Source organism: Manis pentadactyla, chromosome 1 (assembly GCF_030020395.1).
Source record: "Manis pentadactyla isolate mManPen7 chromosome 1, mManPen7.hap1, whole genome shotgun sequence".
Lineage (NCBI taxonomy): Eukaryota > Metazoa > Chordata > Mammalia > Pholidota > Manidae > Manis > Manis pentadactyla.
Window position 1 is genome coordinate 180,923,891 of NC_080019.1, and position 22,162 is coordinate 180,946,052.

Below are 22,162 nucleotides of genomic sequence, written 5' to 3' on the forward strand. Positions count from 1 at the left end.
AACAGTAGGGACTCCTGAGACTAGCGTTGGCAGGTCTCTCAGACCCTGTTGCCCGCCGGGTGCACACCCGTAAGCACGCCACTAGGGTGCATCCGCCCCGAGCGCGGCCTCGGAATTGGATAGGGTGGCGCATGCCGAGGAGCGGTCGAAGTGCTTGCTGGGAGTTGTGGTTCTTGGAGCCGGAAGTGGGGGTGGCGGGGACTGAAGCCGCAGCCAAGGCAGCAGTCTCCTTCGCTGCTGTCAGTCTGGGCGTAGTGCATTACCCTGAGCCCACCTGCTGTGGGTTTCTCCGCAGTTTCCGCGGGGCTCCCGAAGCCCTGAAAGGCGAAGCGGCAAGGACGCCTCTCTTGAGAGAGGAAGCGATATCGCAGCCCCGGATGCGTCCGGAGGGCGCGGGAATGGAGCTCGGCGGCTGCGAGGGACTCCTGCCGGAGGAGAGCAGGTGGGCTGGGAAGAGGCCGGGGAGTCGGGGGAAGATGGATGCGCGGAAGCACCGGCAGGCTTTGGAGGGCTCGGAGAGCACGAGGGAGAAGTGACGGGCGCGACATTCCTGAGGGCAACTACTGTGGACTTGTTTGGGAAGAAATTCTGAGAAGGGAGACGGGCAGGGCGTGGACAGGACGGACGAGGAAACGGGTTTAGTGAGGGTGAGGGAGAGTGGATAGGCAGTGAGTGGGTGCAGACTACAAGACTGCGGGATAGAAGGTGAATATTGAGAAATGCTGTAATGAGAGTTTATAGGCCGGAGTGTATAGATAAGAGTAGAGCACAAGAGTGATGCCCTGAATGTAACTTGAGTTGACAGCAACTGGAGCCAATATTGAGAAGGCTGACGTAAGAATTTCTGGGAGCAAAGGTTAGGCGTTATGAGTGGTTTGGAAAGAAGCTTAGGCAGAGATGAGTGTGAGGAAGAAGGCGGGAAGGAGGGCCTGTGTATAAAAGTGGAACGATTGTAATGGCAATGGTGTGGGGGAGGGCGCTTCTAATTAGATCAGAAATTGTGTGTGTGCCTGTAGTTAATGCTGGATCCACCTCAGAATGTCAGGATCTCTGTTATTTCTTTTTCATCTGCAAACTCTTCACTTCTCCACATGCAACTAAGCAACTTCCCATTTATTTATATGGAACTATTGCTATCGAGTTCATACCTTCTAGAAATGAGAGGATTTAAGATTTAAATACCTACTTTGACTAAATGGTGACTTGTACTCTTTCATGGTACTTTCCATATTTAGGGTTTGCCTCACTAATAACTCTGGTCTTAACCTCTTAGGAATCTGAAATGGTGACAGGATAGAGCAGAAATGTGGCTTAAGAGATTCTTGCTTGACTTTTAAAAACATTGAGATAAATGATGGTTTCAGGAGCAGCTGTGTTCTGGAGACTGGAGGTAGAATATTCTACCTCCAAGAAAATAATCAACAAGGGAAAATTAATGAGATGTTGTCCCTGGGTGAAGACCTGGCTGTTTTTAAGCGTGGTATACTCTTTTATGTGCACAGTTAGCTTGTGGCCTGCTGTACAAAACCTGAACTGACTAGACTTTGAGTTCTTGCCTGAGGGCTCTGAATGATGTGTTCAGTGAAACTGAACATCTTACTTCCCTTTTCCAGTTTCAGTTTCTGCTTATGTATATTTGGCTATTTATTCTTCCTCCAGATGTCTGGCTATTTATTTTTCCTCCAGATGTCCATAAAAAAGGTCCCATGTAAATTATAAACAAATGTTAGGATTAATTTTATTTTCCTCTACCAATTCATGTGGGAGAGACTAGGTTGGAAATTCAAGTTCAGATTCCCTCCCCATCTAACTGGGTTAGTTAGTTATTTAATGTATTTAACCAACACTTGCTTACCATGTGCCAGGCATTGCTTAAGAGCCTCACAAATACTAATTTATTTAATCTTCATAACAACTTGAGAGAGGTGCTAATATCATCACGTTTTAACAGTTGAGGCCGCTGAGACACGGACAGGATAAATAACTTACCAACATCATACAGTGAAACCCAGGCAGTCTGATTCCAGAGTGTGCACTTTTAATGCTTACACTGTGCTGCCTCTCACTATGCTAATATACTGGGACAGATAAATGTATAATATAGTGAATTTTATAGCATCCTTTGCCTATCATTCAAGCAAGTAACCTTTGCAGGTTATCTTTTTTTCTGTTATTCTTAACGTGCTTGCCTCTTAATCAAGGAACTCTAGTCAACACTTAATTTCAGTGGTTTATCCCCACAAAGTCACTCATACTGTTGCTATAGCCTACTCTCAGTGGCTGGTTAACTCAGAATGCATTCAGTGAGGTTTCATGACACTGATGGCTTTCTTAGCTCTAAATAGGACAACTGGTATATACATGCCTTGTGCCTGAGAATTGAGGCATTGCAGCTGGGTCACTGCAAACCTAACCTTTATATAGTCAAACCCAATTCAGAAAAAAATCTTCCTGGATGAGATGACATCATTTTTACAGATGAAGGATAAAATTTTTCATATTTTCTGAGAGCAGTTGATTAGTGAAATGTGCATAAATAAGCTTTATAACCAGATAGACCTGCATTTGAATCTTAGCTCTACTGCTTAACTTGGCTCATCCTGTTTGAGTGGAAAGAATAGTGCCTTCCTGACTGGGAAGTGAGGATCCTAGAAGATAATGTGCATGAAGCTCCTCATAGAGTGCCTGGTATGTACTAAGTGCAAAAAATACCTACTTCCGTGCCCTCCCCAGTTTCCTTGAAATGAGGAGGGTGTGTGCTTTTCGCATTGCTTTTCAGTTGTATAGCTTTTTCTCCTTCCATGGCTTCTCTGAGTTCAGTATTCTGTGGACTGGGGTGTTGGCCTAGCTTTTAACTTCATTGTTGGAGTGTAGTTATGTCATAGGATCCCCTATTGTTTTCCATCTAGCTAGTTTTTGCCCTAGCAAAATGCTGTAGTGTTTAGGGATGATACTACACTTTCTCTAGGGTTTTCTAAATGCTGGCTGTTTGGAGGTTGTCTGGTGAAATTACTGAACAATTAAAGGAATGGTTCTTCTAGCATTTCTCTGTCATCCTAGGCTGCTTTGGGCTATGCAGTCTACTTCTGTGCTTGGAACCCAGCTGTTACAAGCACAGTGTTCCTGGTGCAGTGATCCAGGTAGAGATAGAATTTAAGTATTAAGATACTTTTAGTCTCCAAACTAAACTCATTCCATTGACCAAAACCTTTGCCTTTTCTGTTCTCCAATCTCAGTTAATAGCATTTTCCACTTAATCAAGCCAGAAACCTAAGAGTGAAATTTAATACTTCCCTCTTCATTTCCCATATCTAAGTGGTCACCAAGTCCTAGGAATTCTGTTCCTGAATTTTCCTCGGGAAGCTTTATTTTTTTCCTCCATTTCCAAATGATGCTGGGGTTCTTGTTCATAAAGCTGAAGAATGAGCTTTACAAACACTCAAGGTAGGAGAGCAAGGTACAGGCTTTTATTTAGAGATACAGTGAAAGGACAGAGCTCCCGGCTCACACCAGGAGGGGACAAGAGAGTCCATAGTGGTGCGTTGTCTAGGGGGTTTTATAGGCAGTTGAGGATTTTTCGAGAACATGAAAAAAACTTAGGGGTGTGGACTTGCATCACCTGCCCTGTCAAGGTGGGCTGGGTCAAAGTCTGATTGCTAAGGCTCACGGCGGAGTCACGAGTTATGCTGATACTCTTGCAGAACACTCAAACATTCCAGGCCAAGTTGCTCCTGGCCTTTTGACCTTTAACTGAAGATGTCTATATTCTTAGGTATCTTCTCCTAGAGAATTAGTGTGACCTTAACTTTGCATAATGCGTAACAGAGTTTCAATGGGGACTTCTTTGCCCATTGTTATATTGCTCTAACTGTAAATATTCTGCCCTGCTTTTCCCAGAGGCTCTGACCCTACTCTGACTACACTCACCGTCTCTGTCTCACAAATATATTGACTTATATTAGTAAAAAATCCGGGGACTGGTATTGCTTTAGGGATGGCCAAATGTAGGTGCTTAAACCAGAATTTGTTCTTATCTGTGGGCTCTTGTTCCCAATGTGTTGTTTCTACAGGAAGCTTACTCAGCAACTTAAAACAAAACGCTGGGGCTTACTCTTTGTGGACTGACTTGAGTTATATTCCTGTTCTTATTATAATCAGGAATATAATACTGCTCAGTCTGATCTAAGTTATGTCGCCAACTGGATCCTGGGGCAGGGGAATAGTTTCTTGGAACTTCATGGACCAGAATAAGTGGCAGAGGAATGACTCCCCTGTGGAAAGTCAAGTTTCTATTCTAAAAGAAAGGAACGTGAGTTCTGGGCCCATATAAACAACTCATTGTAGCTTCATCAACTAATCTTCCAATCTGAACTCAGTTCCCCAATTGCAGACAGCCTCCACACTGCTTCCAGCTTATTTTTCAGAAGCAAAGTTACTATAGTATTTTGTTCAGAAGTGTTCAGTGGTTTCTCGCTGAAAATAGAAAATACTCCAAACTCCTTCCCTGGTTTTTAATCTGTACTTTAATCCCTAAGAAGTTCCTAGTTACAAGACCATGGAATTCTCTCACTCATATTGCTTTCCTCACCAACCTCATTCTTGCTCCTCCACATTGCCTGCAATGCCTTCTCCTTTGCCTGGAGTACTCTTAGTCATTGTGATAGAATGAGTTACAAGAAATATGTATTTTTGGTCATCATCCACAGTTCCTGAAAACACTTCAGAGCCTTAAAGGTGAAATGGGTGTCTTGTTATGTTAATGAGAGACTTTTGGAGCAGGGGCTGGAGGTTGGATCAGCCAACTGGCCAGTGAGTTAGTCAATCACAACTATGCAATGAAACCTTCACAAAAGTCGCTGAGAAGAGCATAATGCTCTCTCGCATTCTGCCTCTGTCAGAGTGAGCTTCCATGCTTGGGGAACCAGAATGTGTCCACATGCCACCAAGCCAGGCCCCGAGCTCCACAAGGATAGAAGCTCCTTATTTGGGACCTTGTCCTATGTATTTCTTCATCTGGCTGTTAACAGGTATCCTTCATGGTATCCTTTATTAAACTGATAAATGCTAAGTGTTTTCCTGAGTTCTGTGAGCTGCTCTAACAAGTTAATTGAACCTAAGGGTGAAGTTGTAGGATGTAGCTGGTAGGTCAGAAGCACAGGTAACTGCTTGGGACTTGTGGCTGGCATCTGGAGTGGCGGTGGAGGGTGGTCTTGTAGGACGGAGCCCTTGATATGGGGAATCTGGTGCTGTCTCCAGGCAGATAGCATCAGAATTGAGTTGAGTTCTCCAACACCCTGCTGGTGTTTGAGAATTGCTTGGTGTTGTGTGAGGTAACACTCCCTCCTCCACACTCCCCTGCAAAGCATTGGAATTGGGTCTGGGAACGTGAAAGTAGTAGTACTACTGTTGTATGAAAAAAGCAGTCATCTTTAAAATGCACTCCCTGACCTGCCCGTTTCTAACTCTCTGCTGCAGCACTTCTCACTTCATAGCATAGTTATGTAAGTATTCATTTATTGTTTCATTCTGATTACAGATGGGGACTCATTAGCCACTGTAAGTCCAGTGCCTAGCACAGTGCCTGACATATAATTGGTGTTCAATGAATATTTGTTAAAGGAATGAAAACATTAACAATCTGGTCATGTCTCTTAGAGTTGGGCAGGTGCCAGTGGTACTGTTGCCATTGAAAGGGCCTCTTTTTTCTCTTTCTCCCTATTCATTTTCACATATTTACATTTATCTTCATTTTCTGTTTCCTTCCCTTTCCCTTTTTCCTTGAAAAATACTCTTGAAACTTTTGGGGAAAATGCCATTTTCAGAAGGTCAGAGGGAATGTGTATCAGCTGACAGCAAGGACCCTAAGCTGACACTTTTCTCAGTATCTCCCCTCCACAGCTGTTTCTGCTTTTTATAGCTGCTTTATCATTTCTTTGACTAAATGGAGTTTTTCTGTGTGTGGTTTGCTTTGTTTTGTAATCTTACCAATGTAAGTTTCACCAACCTACTTGGGTCATTATAGACCAGCTCTGTCCAGCATGATAGCCACTAGCCACATGTGGTAATTCAAGCTTAAAGTAATTAAGATTAAATAAAATTTTAAATTTCATTTCTTCAGTCACACTACCCAGATTCAAGTGCTTAATGAGCACAGTGGCTACCATACTGGACAGCACAGACGGAGAACATTTCCAGCATTACAGAAAGTTGGATTGCACCATGCCATTTGGACTTAAATAGGAATTTTTCAGGAAAAAGCTATAGCATACTTACATGTTTTTAGTTCCTCTGGATCAGGCTCACTTCAAGTTTAACCCACATTTGATTGGGAGGAGAAAAGATTATTAAACGAGGTCATAAGTTGAAGTAGACTAAATAGAGGGACTTGACAAACTGTCTCTCACAGTTTGTGGGGCCATAACCTCTGCTGATGAAATTCACAGGAACCCTGCTGGATTGTAGGACTGAAAAGATATTTGATTTTTTGACTAAAAAATAGTCAGCAGTTCCATAATTTCTAAAGGGTTCTGAGATAGTCTTCTTAGGATCTCTCATTTGGATGCTTCTGAGAAAAAAGCAGTAAAAGCCATAATGCCATTCCCCTTCCACCCCACTTCAAGCTCATGACTTTACCTTTGCCTCCTCAAGAGTCCTTTGAGAGTTTTAAATTTTCCAGGGGTATTTTTTTTCTCTTACCTGTTTTGCTTTTATTATTTGTTCACTGTTGATTGCTTTCTGGTCAGAGAATATGTGTGTACTGCTTCTACTTTGGAGGATTTATTATTGTCTTTGTGTTTGTGCGCGTGTGTGTGCATGTGCCTTAGTACAAGGCTAGTTTTTGTGAATGTTCTATGGGTGCTTAAAAAAGTGTTCTTGATTATGTAGCTTTCTAGATGTTAAAGGAAAACCTTATAAATTGTATATTATTCTGCTCTTTAATCACTTTTTTACTTTTGATTTTCATGATCTGAATGTTAATCTCCCAATTACCATTGTTTTTCCTTTTTGTTGCCAGACAGGTGCATCTGGAGAGCTCTCTCCCTGCACACTAGGTGAAATCTCCACCAAGACAGGGGAGGGCTCTTGATTCTGACTGGGAAAGAATTCTTGATCAGCTCAAACAATGCCATCAAAGAAGGAATTCATTAAAGTGAAAGTAGAAATGAATGTCAGCAGCCATATGTGCAGTAGAGAGCAAGGAAGAACAGAAGGAGAAAAAGGACAGTTCATTGAGCTTTGTCTCCAGATAGGGCACATCCCTTGCCAACTCCTAAAGCCAGCATCACCTGGAACTAAGCCCCTGCCACCCCAGGATTTAGGGGAGCCGCAGAGCTCTGGTTGGAGTGAGTTTATGTTCTGAGAACTTCAGCTTCCCTACTGGTCTGAAATAAAATAGGGAGAGAGAAAAAGATTGTGTTAAGACTAGGAAGCGGAATGAAAAAGTGACAAAAGATATCACTGGAGGTGGAGGTCGGTGAGTTCTTGTCTTTATCGTGAAAAAGAGTTCAGAGACAAGTGAAATAGGCTTATTCAGCAAGAAAGTTTATAAGACAGTACACATTCAGATGGGTGTGCTGGTGACCTCAAAGAGGAAGTACACTTAAGGTCTTAGGGTCTGGGGTTTTATAGGGCCTTTTGGGTAGGGATTGGCATAAGGTATGATGTATACATGAAGTTTGTCTTAAGAATAGGGTTATTTAACCCTGATCTTGCCGTTTTTTACTAGTGTAGGTTCATTTACACTCCAGAGGTGTGGCTCTTGTCTTGGTTACTTAATTGATTAAGGGGCTGGAAGAAAAGGAAGAACAGCATATAGCTGAAGTTAAAAAATAAGGTGGGCCTTTTTCTCAGGCTAAGTAGGTTCTACAGTGGCATGACCCTTGTCCAATTTCCCTGCTCTGTCTCATTTCCATTTTCATCTTTCTTTTTATGTTTTGCAGTTTTTGTTTCATGTGTGTTTGTGTGTGTGCTTTGTTACATATATGTTAAGGCCATGTTCATAAAAATTAAAGCTGTGTCTTCATTATGCCCTCTTTTGTCTATTTAAATGATTCTTGCCTTGAATACAACCTTCATATTAATATAGTTTCTAACGATCTTTTTGTTCAATTGTTTTGTTTTAAATAGTTGAGTTTATTCCACTGAAATTTATTTTTATCTTGTATCTGCCTATCTTAATTCTGTCATCTTTTTAAAATGATTTTATAATGTTCTTTTGTGATTTCCTTTTCTCAGCAGTTTTAAAGGTAGTCTAGTTTTAGTTCTCATGATAGTTACCTTTTACTTCTAAAATAGTATTCCTAAAACTGAGGTGATGGGAGCACTGTCTTCCTTCGTGTGCCTTTGCTATTGAAGAGGTACTGTGTGCCTCCTTTACCTTGCTTGTAAAGCACTCTGCTACCCAGACAACATAAGGTGTGACTGTAAGGTATTGAGATTGGCTTTCTTATATGACTCACAAAGTCAACCTTATTGTTTTGAAGTAAAACCTTATGTGTTTCTTCTATTCTATCAGGTAAGTGGATTTGAGTTTCTGTTACATACAAGTTACATCCAGTACTGAGGAAGTCTTTCCTAGATTTCCTGCTTCAGTGAGAGCACAGGAGCATAAACTGGGCCTTGGAATCTGTGCTCACTAAGAGGAGATTTGACCCTAGTTTAAATGAAGTTGAGATATTCTTTGGAATTGGAGCACTGTGACCAGTCTTAATTATGTTGTAACTGTATAGTCCCTGATAGTTTTTGGCAGAATTTTCTCTGAAGCAGAATGAATAGGAAGGCTTTATGCTAGGGACCCCTTCTGATTTAGTTGGATTTATTAGATTTATGCAGTGCAAGTTTTAGTGGGGAAAAGGGCAGAGAAAAGGGAAAGAATGTTATTATCTGCTCTACAATAGTGCTCTCTATAGCTTATTAATTATACTCCCCTCTGTGAAGCAGTTGTTATCTCTGGTTTACATTGAGGGAATTGATCATTTATATTTAGTAAGATTGGTGAGACACCTGATCATCTACATTTGCTCTCTTACAACACTAAACTATGTTTTCTACCTTTATCTTGTATCTACCTACCACTTCAGCATTTTATTAAAAATGATAATAATAAAGAGAGAAATGTGGTATCCACATATAAATCAAGTATAAAAATCAAATGAGTATTCATATTTGAACTGACTGTTTATAGTTCATAATGCATGAGCAAAACCGAAAGTTTCTGTGATGACTGCCCTTGTACTGTTCACCATGTAACTTATTCACTATGTAAGAATTTGTTCTCCATGTAAGAACTTGTTCGTTACGCTTCAGAAGATTGGAGACTGACGAAAATTAGGCTTGGGGTGGATTAATGATTGTGCATTGAGCATTGACTCCCCTATACAGAATTTTATTGTTGTTAACAACCATTTGATCTATAAATATGAGAGATGCCCTCACAAAAAAAAAAAAAAAAAAAGATTGGTGAGGCATTTGTTGAATAGGTATGAAGTTACAAAGCATGCCTACGAGTACTACTTTTTCCCTCCTAGACATTAAGATTCTGCTGTCAGCCATTGAAGGGATGGGACTGGCCAGTGCTTAGGTTCTTCTAGGTGTCCCAGAGCTGAGAGACTGCATAATAGAATCAAGTATGTTTTTCTACAAGCAATATTATTTACTTAAAAAGCATCATAAATATTTAACTACATACTCTGCAAGTTACTATATAATTAAAGATAAAATATGGAGCCAGATAAAAAGAATATTAAACACAAATATGGTAGTCTCTTGTTACCTCAGTGTTACCACTAATTTCTTTTGCTTAATTATGTTTTCCTGTACTTGAGAAAGAGCCCATTACTTCTTTCCAGGAAGTGCTTTCTGGCATGAAAAGTTCCAGGTGCTTGCCTGATCACAGTTTTTCAACATAAGATGACCTTAATAGCTGTATTTAAAATATCCTTTATGATACTTTTCAATTTCTTGTTTGATAACTTGGTTCAGATCTTTCTGAATAATCTTTCATTAATTGTTAAACAGTTCTTCATTTCGCTACATTCCCCTTGTATAACCAGAGGTAACCACTGTAAACATCATTATTTATTTCTCCTGGTATTTTTATGTTGATATCATAAATATAATTTTACATTCTGTTTTTTTATACTTTAATATACTATCCTTAACTTTGGAAACTCTTCCTAATAAAAAATTTTAGTGATTTCATGATATTCCATCATTTGGATATCACACACCCCTCCTCACATATCAGGGATCAAATGATTACCTGACTTGGGACAACCTGATGTTCAACTCTGATGTCAGGTAGATACCATAATCCAGTGCCTATAAAGAGTACTCTGTGAAGGGGATATGACAAATAAGCTGAAGCTATTTCAACCACTAAAAAGAGCATTAGGGGATCAGAGATAGACTAGTTGATAATGATATACTTGCATTGAATGTTATTTTACAGTTGCGTAGTACTTATGTACTTACTACTAACCATGTATTTCACTCATTATCAGTGATTAGTTATATATTAGTTAGATGGTATGACACTTAAGAAAATAACATTTACTTGTAACTTTTCTGTTTTAACCTTGAGTGTCACTTCTGATTGTGATTTGGCAAGCTTAAGACTGACTTGGCATAGAGGAAAACTTTTTCCTTGGATTATCCGTATTTCAGTGGCTGAAGCAATTCCTGCTCCTCTTTGAACGGGGAATGTAGTTAAAAATCCTCCCAAAAGAAAATAGGATTTTATTCTGAGATTGGCTTAACTGTTGATGAAAACTGTTCAAGTAGAGCTGGTCATATGCTACCCCTTACAAGCCGGGTTCTTCCTTGGCATAGGGTAAGACATTTAAAAGACTTGCTTTTAATTTGTGCGGTTAAAGGAGAGCATTCTGTGTACTGAAGAAGTGGCTCTGCAAAGGGCTGCTTTGGACCTAATATACTTCAAATGCCTTGCCTTTACCCAGATGAAGGTCACATGGGAATACAAGGTGATACCATTGTATAATTATTACCAAATAGATTTAACCTATGAAGGACTGAACTTACTTGCTGAAAATGTGGTTAAAGAATGAGGAGGGATATTTGATGTGTTTACTTGCATCTAAGATTCACATATGAATGGATTAATCCAACCTCTGTATATGGGCTTCGAGTGAATTTAGTATTTTAACTCTCAAAAAGTTAATAACTGTATCACTAGGGTAAAGGATTCTAGAACAGCAAAGACTCTAAATAGAGTACCTATATAAATCAAAAGTTTATATATTTTACTTTTAAACTTTAAGTTCAAAATTTATTTTTCTTCTACATGAGCATATGCCAAATATAGATAGTTTGGTGTATCTTAAAATGAGAACCACATTCTTTTATAGCTTTAGTATTTCAGGCCCACTATATTGTGGGGAAGGGAAGTTCTTTAGCTTTGTCCCAAAGTAGTTGGTAGTAAATCTGAAAGTTCAAGGTTTCTAGGATTTCAGTGTTCTTTGTATAATTTTGGAATCAAAGCCCTGGGATGGTAAAGTACTTGGTGTCTGCTTTCAGGATTTATCGTGAGGTTTTTTGACAGTTAAGCTTGTAGGATCAATACAGAACACAGATAATCAGAGTCACTTGAGGAAGCAGACTGGCTCTTAGGATTGTAAGACTTGATTGTAACTTGTTGGAATGTAAAACTGTGTGAGCTAATGGACAGTGACTGCAATGTGGTATGGGGGGGACTTGATAATATGGGTGAATGTAGTAACCACATTGTTTTTCATGTGAAACCTTCATAAGAGTGTATATCAATAATACTTTAATAAAAAGAACTGTGAGAACAGGCCATATGAGCCTCAAGGAAGCATAGGCAATGGAGAATCACTGAAGCAAAAGTTGGCAGTCAGCTGGCCTCTGTGATGGCAGTTTTTCACAGTATAGTAAATGGCATTTTAATGACCACTCGTCCTGTGTACATCTTAGTTATTTTGAGATATCTCTGAGGAACGGTGGAAAAATAGAACAGAGAAATGGCCAACAGGTACGTGAAAGGGTGCTTGACATCACTGATTATCAGGCAGGTACAAATCAAACCACAGTGGGATATTACCTCATACCTGTTAGAAGAGCAGGCTGTCATCAAAATCACAAGAGATAACAAGTGTTGGTGAGGATGTAGAGAAAAGGGAACCCTTGTACACTGCTGTTGGGAATGTAAATTGGCGCTACTATGGAAAACTGGAGGTTCCTCAAAAAATTAAGAATAGAAATACCATATAATCTAGCAATTTCACTTCTGCATATATATCTGAAGGAAAAAAAATCACTATCTCAGATATCTCCCTACCCCCTCATTCACTGCAGCATTATCTACAATAGAAACCTAAGAGTCCACTGACAGATAAATGGATAAAGAAAATGTGATACAAACATGCACACACACACACAGGAATATTATTCTGCATAAAAAAGAAAGAAATCCTGCCATTTGTGACAACATGGGTGGGCCTTGAGGGTATTATGCTAAGTGAAATAAGTCAGACAGGGAAAGACTAATACTATGTAATTTCACCTATATATGTGGAGTTTAAAAAAGTGAACTCATAGGAACAGAGAACAGGTTGGTAGTTGCCAGAGGCAGAGGGTGGGGGATGGGAGAAATGGGTGAAGGTGTCAAAAGGTACAAACTTCCAGGAATAAGGTAGATAAATTCTAGGAATGTAATATAGAACATGGTGACTACAGTTAACAGTACTATATTGTATACTTGAAAGTTGCTAAGATAATAGATCTACATATTCTCATCATAAGAAAAAAATTGTAACTGTGAGGTGATGTATATTAACTAAACTTACTGTGGTAATCATTTTGTAATATATACATGTATCAAATTATTATGTTGTACACCTTAAACTAATATAATGTTAAATGTCTGCCTCAATATAACTGGGAGTATATCTCAATATGACTGGGGAAAAAAGAACGGGGGGGTCTGGTGACTCAAATGTTTAATGGTGTAAAATTAAGAAAGTCTTGTCTCCCAGTTTGAATAAATTCTTGGTGTGAAGGTCTTCAGAGCAGAAGATCAGTGAGATCAATCTTGCTTTCCCTTTCTAGAGGCTACTCCTGTACCAGACCTAGCTTCATTCGTTTTATTTTATTTGACTACCTTTACTGTATTCATCCACTTTTTAAAATGGCTCAGAAAATGTACAAAAGATTTGGTTCTGAATAACTAACAGAATTAGAAAATATTTCAATTCAAGACCATTCCACCCCTGTAGGTATTTAAATGATGTAAAATAGCTGTGGTGAAAGTTTCCCTAAGAAATTATTACCATTCCCGGACTGTCGTTTAAAAGAGGAAAGATTAGTATTCCAATAAGAAGTGAAAGGGCAAGTGTGCAACATAACAATTGACAGCCCAAGAGGAGGAGTTTGATACTCACCTCCTCTTGTTTTCCTTATCCACCTTGATTCAGTGTGTCCAACTCTATTCACTTGTAATTGGTTTTGATTTTTTATTGGGTTGGAAGCTGTGTTGAGAAAATGCTGAGGATTTCAGAGGAACCTTGAAAGTCATCAAGGGCAGCAATTTTCACACTTTTCCACTGAAGTTCAGGAGAATAAGCCAATAGTTGATTGAATTTGGGGGCATGTCTCTAAGTAGCTCAGTACAAACTTAAAATATTTTTGTCTCAATTTTAGCTTAGAAAATCATGGATAATTTGTATTCTTGCCCATAATATTTATGTTTAGGTATATGCACTTTGTGCTTGGAAATATAGTGAATAAAAAGTGGGTTTTTTACTTTTTGTTTGGCAAAAAATTCTGGTTTTGAGCAAATGCCCTCATCTTTTTATGTATTGCCCATGTACTGTCATTGTCCAGACAGTGTCATTGTCATTGCCCAAGTGAAAAATTAATAGGGGAGAGAATATTAGGATGTGGTTGGTAAGTTTCTTGGCTCAGACTCTTTTTTCACATGATCAGGATCAGGTACAACAAAGTTAACTAACCATTGGTGTAATTGATGACTTGCAGGAGGGAGCACTGGCGGTTGCTGGGCAATTTGAAGACTACTGTGGAGGGTTTGGTGTCAGCCAACAGCCCCAACATCTGGTCCAAGTATGGTGGCCTGGAGCGACTTTGCAGAGACATGCAGAGCATCCTGTATCATGGGCTTATCCATGACCAGGTATGTACTCTTCCCCTTTTTTGCCAGATTGACTGAATCACTCGTTGGAAAGAAACAGTTGCATTAAATTGTTGGCAGGGAGAAGCTGAAGGCCACTAGTCTGTGAGCCCTTGAGGGCAGGACTGTGATATGATGATGAAGCAGAGAATAAAGACAGTGATGAGGGATCATAGGGGTTTTTCTCTTAAGAGCATCTTAGGTCACATCTGAGAAAATTTACAGAATATTGTCATTTTTAGAATATCATTGAATACTATTGTGTAGACAACTAGTTGATGCTTGTGAGTAGTGGGTTTAATTTTTTCCACAAACTTTATTGATGTTGAGTTTCTCTTCCTTAATCTCCTCAAAAACTCTCATAAGCTTTGAGTGTTGAAAGTGAGTGAAATCCAATAATACCTAATGATTTTTGCTTTATCTTTGGCAGTGACTCCTTTGGCTGTGTTTTAAATAAGGCTCGGTTCTGGATAGAGTTGTCAAGTGAGTCACTGGCCTGGTGTCCTCCTATTTTTTAATAATTGGGCTTCATGAACGCATGCATAATGGTGTGTTCCCAGACATTCATGCTTTCCCATGTCAGGCCTAGTAGTCTTCCCTGGAACTCTTTCTCCTGAACCAGGCTTGCCTTTCCTTTTTTTTTCTTTTTTTTTTTTTTGTAGATAATTATTTTTTATTGAAGGGTAGTTGACACACAGTATTACATTACATTAGTTTCAGGTGTACAACATAGTGATTCAACATTTATATACATGACAATCTAGGTACCAGCTATCACCTTACCAAGCTGTTATAATATCTTGACTATATTCATTACATCCCGGTTACTTATTATTTTACCATTGGAAGTGTATACTTTTGTGTGTGTGTGTGTGTGTGTGTGTGTGTGTGTGTGTGTGTGTGAGTGCATCTCTCATATTTATTGATCAAATGGTTGTTAACAACAATAAAATTCTGTATAGGGGAGTCAATGCTCAATGCACAATCATTAATCCACCCCAAGCCTACTTTCCATCAAGTCTCCAATCTTCTGAGGCATAACAAACAAGTTCTTACATGGAGTACAAATTCTTACATAGTGAATAAGTTCTTACATGGTCAACAGTACAAGGGCAGCCATCACAGAAACCTTCGGTTTTGCTCATGCATTATGAACTATAAACAGTCAGTTCAAATATGAATACTCATTTGATTTTTATACTTGATTTATATGTGGATACCACATTTCTCTCTTTATTATTATTATTTTTAATAAAATGCTGAAGTGGTAGGTAGATACAAGATAAAGGTAGAAAACATAGTTTAGTGTTGTAAGAGAGCAAATGTAGATGATCAGGTGTGTGCCTGTAGACTATGTGTTAATCCAAGCTAGACAAGGGCAATAAAACATCCACGTATGCAGAAGATTTCTCTCAGAACAGGGGGGGTGAGGTTCTAAGCCTCACCTCTGTTGATCCCCAATTTCTCACCTGATGACCCCCCTGCGACTGTGCCTGTCTTAGGTTGTTCCTCCCTTGAGGAATCTTACCCGTCTCTGGCTAACCAGTCATCTTCCGGGGCCATACAGGGAAATGTAAAGTTGGTGAGAGAGAAGCCTTATTGTTTGAAATGGTTAGCTTTTTATTTCTTTGCATATTTATGCCCTGTAGCTTCTATGCCCAGCATTTGTCTTGAGGTATCTTTACCACTTGGAAGAATTATGATACTCGGTAAATTTGATATGAGGCACAAATTCTATTTAAGGGTTGTAATTAGGAGGGAAGAAGAAAAGCTATAGAAGTAGCAGGCGGCAGAAAACATGGGAAGATTGATTATTTCTTTGACATATCTTCTTGTAGAGTAACTTCAGCATGTATAGGTTTGAAGCTACTACTTAAATTGCGCACACACATTAACATAATAGGAGTATAGTTACATAACCAAAGCATACCTGTAGTTACCAGCCATCTCCAGTGAAACCAAGAAAACCAGTTAGGCACCTTAGGCATTTGTGAAAACTTATCTATGATATGGTGGATATTGTCCAACTGAACTTGAACAGTCTGAGAGAAATCAGACAAATTAAAACAACCCATTCCTGGGGAATGTTCACATCCCTTATGTTCTTTTAACAGTAAATAGTCTGTAGTTGTAAGATTTTGGAGCGCTACAATTTGCACTTCTCCTAATTCTTGATTGAGTTCCAACAGTATAGATCCAGTCAAATTTGTTGTTTTACTGAATGCACAGGCCAGCTTAGATATATCTCCTTCCTCATTCCCATGGCAAGTCCAGGAACCGGTGGGATGAGTGCATCTACAGCTGTAGCAGTGCGTGGATCTTTGGTGGGGTTTTTTGATGATCATCTTCTGGCATGAGTCTTCCAGAGAGTGCTGATGTTGGAAGTTCTTTTTCATATTGTATCTTAGTTCATTTTCGGGGTAGCCCAATTAGGCTTTGATCCTCTGTATAAACACAAACAGACCCTTTGCCTACACTTTTATATGCCCTTTATACCCTTGTGTAGAACTCATTGGAGGTTACCACACAGGAACTGCCCCCCTTTTTTTTTTTTGGTATCACTAATCTACACTTACATGATGAATATTATGTTTACTAGGCTCTCCCCTATACCAGGTCCCCCCTATAAACCCCTTTACAGTCACTGTCCATCAGCATAGCAAAATGTTGTAGAATCACTACTTGCCTTCCCCGTGTTGTACAGCCCTCCCTTTTCTCCTACTCCCCCATGCATGCTAACCTTAATACCCCCCTACTTCTCTCCCCCCCTTATGCCTCCCTACCCACCCATCCTCCCCAGTCCCTTTCCCTTTGGTACCTGTTAGTCCATTCTTGAGTTCTGTGATTCTGCTGCTGTTTTGTTCCTTCAGTTTTTCCTTTGTTCTTATATTCCACAGATAAGTGAAATCATTTGGTATTTCTCTTTCTCCGCTTGGCTTGTTTCACTGAGCATAATACCCTCCAGCTCCATCCATGTTGCTGCAAATGATTGGATTTGCCCTTTTCTTATGGCTGAGTAGTATTCCATTGTGTATATGTACCACATCTTCTTTATCCATTCATCTATCGATGGACATTTAGGTTGCTTCCAATTCTTGGCTATTGTAAATAGTGCTGCGATAAACATAGGGGTGCACTGATCTTTCTCATACTTGATTGCTGCATTCTTAGGGTAAATTCCTAGGAGTGCAATTCCTGGGTCAAATGGTAGGTCTGTTTTGAGCATTTTGATGTACCTCCATACTGCTTTCCACAATGGTTGAACTAACTTACATTCCCACCAGCAGTGTAGGAGGGTTCCCCTTTCTCCACAGCCTCGCCAACATTTGTTGTTGTTTGTCTTTTGGATGGCAGCCATCCTTACTGGTGTGAGGTGATACCTCATTGTAGTTTTAATTTGCATTTCTCTGATAATTAGCGATGTGGAGCATCTTTTCATGTGTCTTTTGGCCATCTGTATTTCTTTTTTGGAGAACTGTCTGTTCAGGTCCTCTGCCCATTTTTTAATTGGGTTATTTGTTTTTTGTTTGTTGAGGTGTGTGAGCTCTTTATATATTCTGGACGTCAAGCCTTTATCGGATGTGTCATTTTCAAATATATTCTCCCATACTGTAGGGTTCCTTTTTGTTCTATTGATGGTGTCTTTTGCTGTACAGAAGCTTTTCAGCTTAATATAGTCCCACTTACTCATTTTTGCTGTTGTTTTCCTTGCCCGGGGAGATATGTTCAAGAAGAGGTCACTCATGTTTATGTCTAAGAGGTTTTTGCCTATGTTTTCTTCCAAGAGTTTAATGGTTTCATGGCTTACATTCAGGTCTTTGATCCATTTTGAGTTTACTTTTGTATATGGGGTTAGACAATGGTCCAGTTTCATTCTCCTACATGTAGCTGTCCAGTTTTGCCAGCACCATCTGTTGAAGAGACTGTCATTTCGCCATTGTATGTCCATGGCTCCTTTATCAAATATTAATTGACCATATATGTCTAGGTTAATGTCTGGATTCTCTAGTCTGTTCCATTGGTCTGTGGCTCTGTTCTTGTGCCAGTACCAAGATGTCTTGATTACTATGGCTTTATAGTAGAGCTTGAAGTTGGGGAGTGAGATCCCCCCTACTTTATTTTTCTTTCTCAGGATTGCTTTGGCTATTCGGGGTCTTTGGTGTTTCCATATGAATTTTTGAATTATTTGTTCCAGTTCATTGAAGAATGTTGCTGGTAGTTTCATAGGGATTGCATCAAATCTGTATATTGCTTTGGGCAGGATGGCCATTTTGATGATATTAATTCTTCCTAGCCACGAGCATGGGATGAGTTTCCATCTGTTAGTGTCCCCTTTAATTTCTCTTAAGAGTGACTTGTAGTTTTCAGAGTATAAGTCTTTCACTTCCTTGGTTAGGTTTATTCCTAGGTATTTTATTTTTTTTGATACAATTGTGAATGGAGTTGTTTTCCTGATTTCTCTTTCTGTTGGTTCATTGTTAGTGTATAGGAAAGCCACAGATTTCTGTGTGTTGATTTTGTATCCTGCAACTTTGCTGTATTCCGATATCAGTTCTAGTAGTTTTGGGGTGGAGTCTTTAGGGTTTTTTATGTACAGTATCATGTCATCTGCAAATAGTGACAGTTTAACTTCTTCTTTACCAATCTGGATTCCTTGTATTTCTTTGTTTTGTCTGATTGCTGTGGCTAGGACCTCCAGTACTATGTTAAATAACAGTGGAGAGAGTGGGCATCCCTGTCTAGTTCCCGATCTCAGAGGAAATGCTTTCAGCTTCTCGCTGTTCAATATAATGTTGGCTGTGGGTTTCTCATAGATGGCCTTTATTATGTTGAGGTACTTGCCCTCTATTCCCATTTTGCCGAGAGTTTTTATCATGAATGGATGTTGAACTTTGTCAAATGCTCTTTCAGCATCTATGGAGATGATCATGTGGTTTTTGTCTTTCTTTTTGTTGATGTGGTGGATGATGTTGATGGACTTTCGAATGTTGTACCATCCTTGCATCCCTGGGATGAATCCCACTTGGTCATGGTGTATGATCCTTTTGATGTATTTTTGAATTCGGTTTGCTAATATTTTGTTGAGTATTTTTGCATCTACGTTCATCAGGGATATTGGTCTGTAGTTTTCTTTTTTGGTGGGTCTTTGCCCGGTTTTGGTATTAGAGTAATGTTAGCTTCATAGAATGAGTTTGGGAGTATCCCCTCGTCCTCTATTTTTTGGAAAACTCTAAGGAGAATGGGTATTATGTCTTCTCTGTATGTCTGATAAAATTCTGAGGTAAATCCATCTGGCCCGGGGGTTTTGTTCTTTGGTAGTTTTTTGATTAGCTGTTCAATTTCGTTGCTGGTAAGTGGTCTGTTTAGATTTTCTGCTTCTTTCTGGGTCAGTCGTGGAAGGTTGTATTTTTCTAGGAAGTTGTCCATTTCTCCTAGGTTTCCCTGCTTGTTAGCATATAGGTTTTCATAGTATTCTCTAATAATTCTTTGTATTTCTGTGGGGTCCGTCGTGATTTTTCCTTTCTCGTTTCTGATACTGTTGATTTGTGTTGACTCTCTTTTCTTCTTAATAAGTCTGGCTAGAGGCTTATCTATTTTGTTTATTTTCTCGAACAACCAGCTCTTGGTTTCATTGATTTTTGCTATTGTTTTATTCTTCTCAATTTTATTTATTTCTTCTCTGATCTTTATTATGTCCCTCCTTCTGCTGACCTTAGGCCTCATTTGTTCTTCTTTTTCCAATTTTGATAATTGTGACATTAGACCATTCATTTGGGATTGTTCTTCCTTTTTTAAATATGCTTGGATTGCTATATACTTTCCTCTTAAGAGTGCTTTTGCTGCGTCCCACAGAAGTTGGGGCTTAGTGTTGTTGTTGTCATTTGTTTCCATATATTGCTGGATCTCCATTTTGATTTGGTCATTGATCCATTGATTACTTAGGAGCGTGTTGTTAAGCCTCCATGTTTTTGGGAGCCTCTTTGCTTTCTTTGTACAGTTTATTTCTAGTTTTATGCCTTTGTGGTCTGAAAAGTTGGTTGGTAGGATTTCAATCTTTTGGAATTTTCTGAGGCTCTTTTTGTGGCCTAGTATGTGGTCTATTCTGGAGAATGTTCCATGTGCACTTGAGAAGAATGTATATCCTGTTGCTTTTGGATGTAGAGTTCTATAGATGTCTATTAGGTCCATCTGCTCTACTGTGTTGTTCAGTGCTTCCATGTCCTTACTTATTTTCTGCCCGGTGGATCTATCCTTTGGGGTGAGTGGTGTGTTGAAGTCTCCTACAATGAATGCATTGCAGTCTATTTCCCCCTTTAGTTCTGTTAGTATTTGTTTCACATATGCTGGTGCTCCTCTGTTGGGTACATATATATTCAGAATGGTTATATCCTCTTGTTGGGCTGAGCCCTTTATCATTATGTAGTATCCTTCTTTATCTCTTGTTACTTTCTTTGTTTTGAAGTCTATTTTGTCTGATATTAGTCCTGCAACCCCTGCTTTCTTCTCACTGTTGTTTGCTTGAAATATGTTTTTCCATCCCTTGACTTTTAGTCTGTACATGTCTTTGGGTTTGAGGTGAGTTTCTTGTAAGCAGCATATAGATGGGTCTTGCTTTTTTATCCATTCTGTTACTCTGTGTCTTTTGATTGGTGCATTCAGTCCATTAACATTTAGGGTGACTATTGAAAGTTATGTACTTATTGCCATTGCAGGCTTTAAATTCGTGGTTACCAAAGGTTCAAGGTTAGCCTCTTTAGTATCTTACTGCCTAACTTAGCTCGCTTATTGAGCTGTTATATACACTGTCTGGAGATTCTTTTCTTCTCTCCCTTCTTGTTCCTCCTCCTCGATTCTTCATATGTTGGGTGTTTTGTGCTGTGCTCTTTCTAGGAGTGCTCCCATCTAGAGCAGTCCCTGTAAGATGTTCTGTAGAGGTGGTTTGTGGGAAGCAAATTCCCTCAGCTTTTGTTTGTCTGGGAATTGTTTAATCCCACCGTCATATTTGATTGATAGTCGTGCTGGATACAGTATCCTTGGTTCAAGGCCCTTCTGTTTCATTGTATTAAATATATCATGCCATTCTCTTATGGCCTGTAGGGTTTCTGTCGAGAAGTCTGATGTTAGCCTGATGGGTTTTCCTTTATAGGTGACCTTTTTCTCTCTAGCTGCCTTTAAAACTCTTTATTTGTCCTTGATCTTTGCCATTTTCATTATTATGTGTCTTGGTGTTGTCCTCCTTGGATCCTTTCTGTTGGGGGTTCTGTGTATTTCCGTGGTCTGTTCGATTATTTCCTCCCCCAGTTTGGGGAAGTTTTCAGCAATTATTTCTTCTAAGATACTTTCCAGCTCTTTTCCTCTCTCTTCTTCTTCTGGAACCCCTATAATACGGATATTGTTCCTTTTGGATTGGTCACACAGTTCTCTTAACATTGTTTCATTCCTGGTGATCCTTTTATCTCTCTCTATGTCAGCTTCTATGCGTTCCTGTTCTCTGGTTTCAATTCCATCAATGGCCTCTTGCATCGTATCCATTCTGCTTATAAACCCTTCCAGAGTTTGTTTCATTTCTGCGATCTCCTTTCTGGCATCTGTGATCGCCCTCCGGACTTCATCCCATTTCTCTTGCGTATTTCTCTGCATCTCCATCAGCATGTTTATGATTCTTATTTTGAATTCTTTGTCAGGAAGACTGGTTAGGTCTGTCTCCTTCTCTGGTGTTGTCTCTGTGATCTTTGTCTGCCTGTAGCTTTGCCTTTTCATGGTGATAGGAATAGTTTGCAGAGCTGGGACAAGTTGCAGCTGGAAGAACTTCCCTTCTTGTTGGTTTGTGGCCCTGCTCTCCTGGGAGAACAGCGACCTCTCATGGCTTGTGCTGGGCAGCTGCCGCAGACAGGGCTTCTGCTTCCTGCCCGGCTGCTATGGAGTTTATCTCCACTGTTGCTGTGGGCGTGGCCTGGTTCGGGCCTCTCCTCCAAAGTGGTGGAGTCGCGTTGGAGC

The 22,162-nt window shown here is 39.6% G+C and overlaps 1 protein-coding gene across 3 annotated transcripts in view; it reads left to right on the forward strand.

The window, feature by feature from the left end:
• Nucleotides 1-191: 191 nt before the first annotated feature.
• RUBCN (rubicon autophagy regulator) overlaps nucleotides 192-22,162 on the forward strand; it is a 70,426-nt gene continuing 48,455 nt past the window's right edge. For all 3 annotated transcript variants that reach the window (XM_057503673.1, XM_036904782.2, XM_036904792.2), the window contains exons 1-2: nucleotides 192-442; nucleotides 14,014-14,167. In XM_057503673.1, coding sequence (XP_057359656.1) covers nucleotides 378-442; nucleotides 14,014-14,167 — 219 coding nt within the window. In that variant the 5' untranslated portion in view covers nucleotides 192-377. The remainder of the gene's footprint in view (nucleotides 443-14,013; nucleotides 14,168-22,162) is intronic.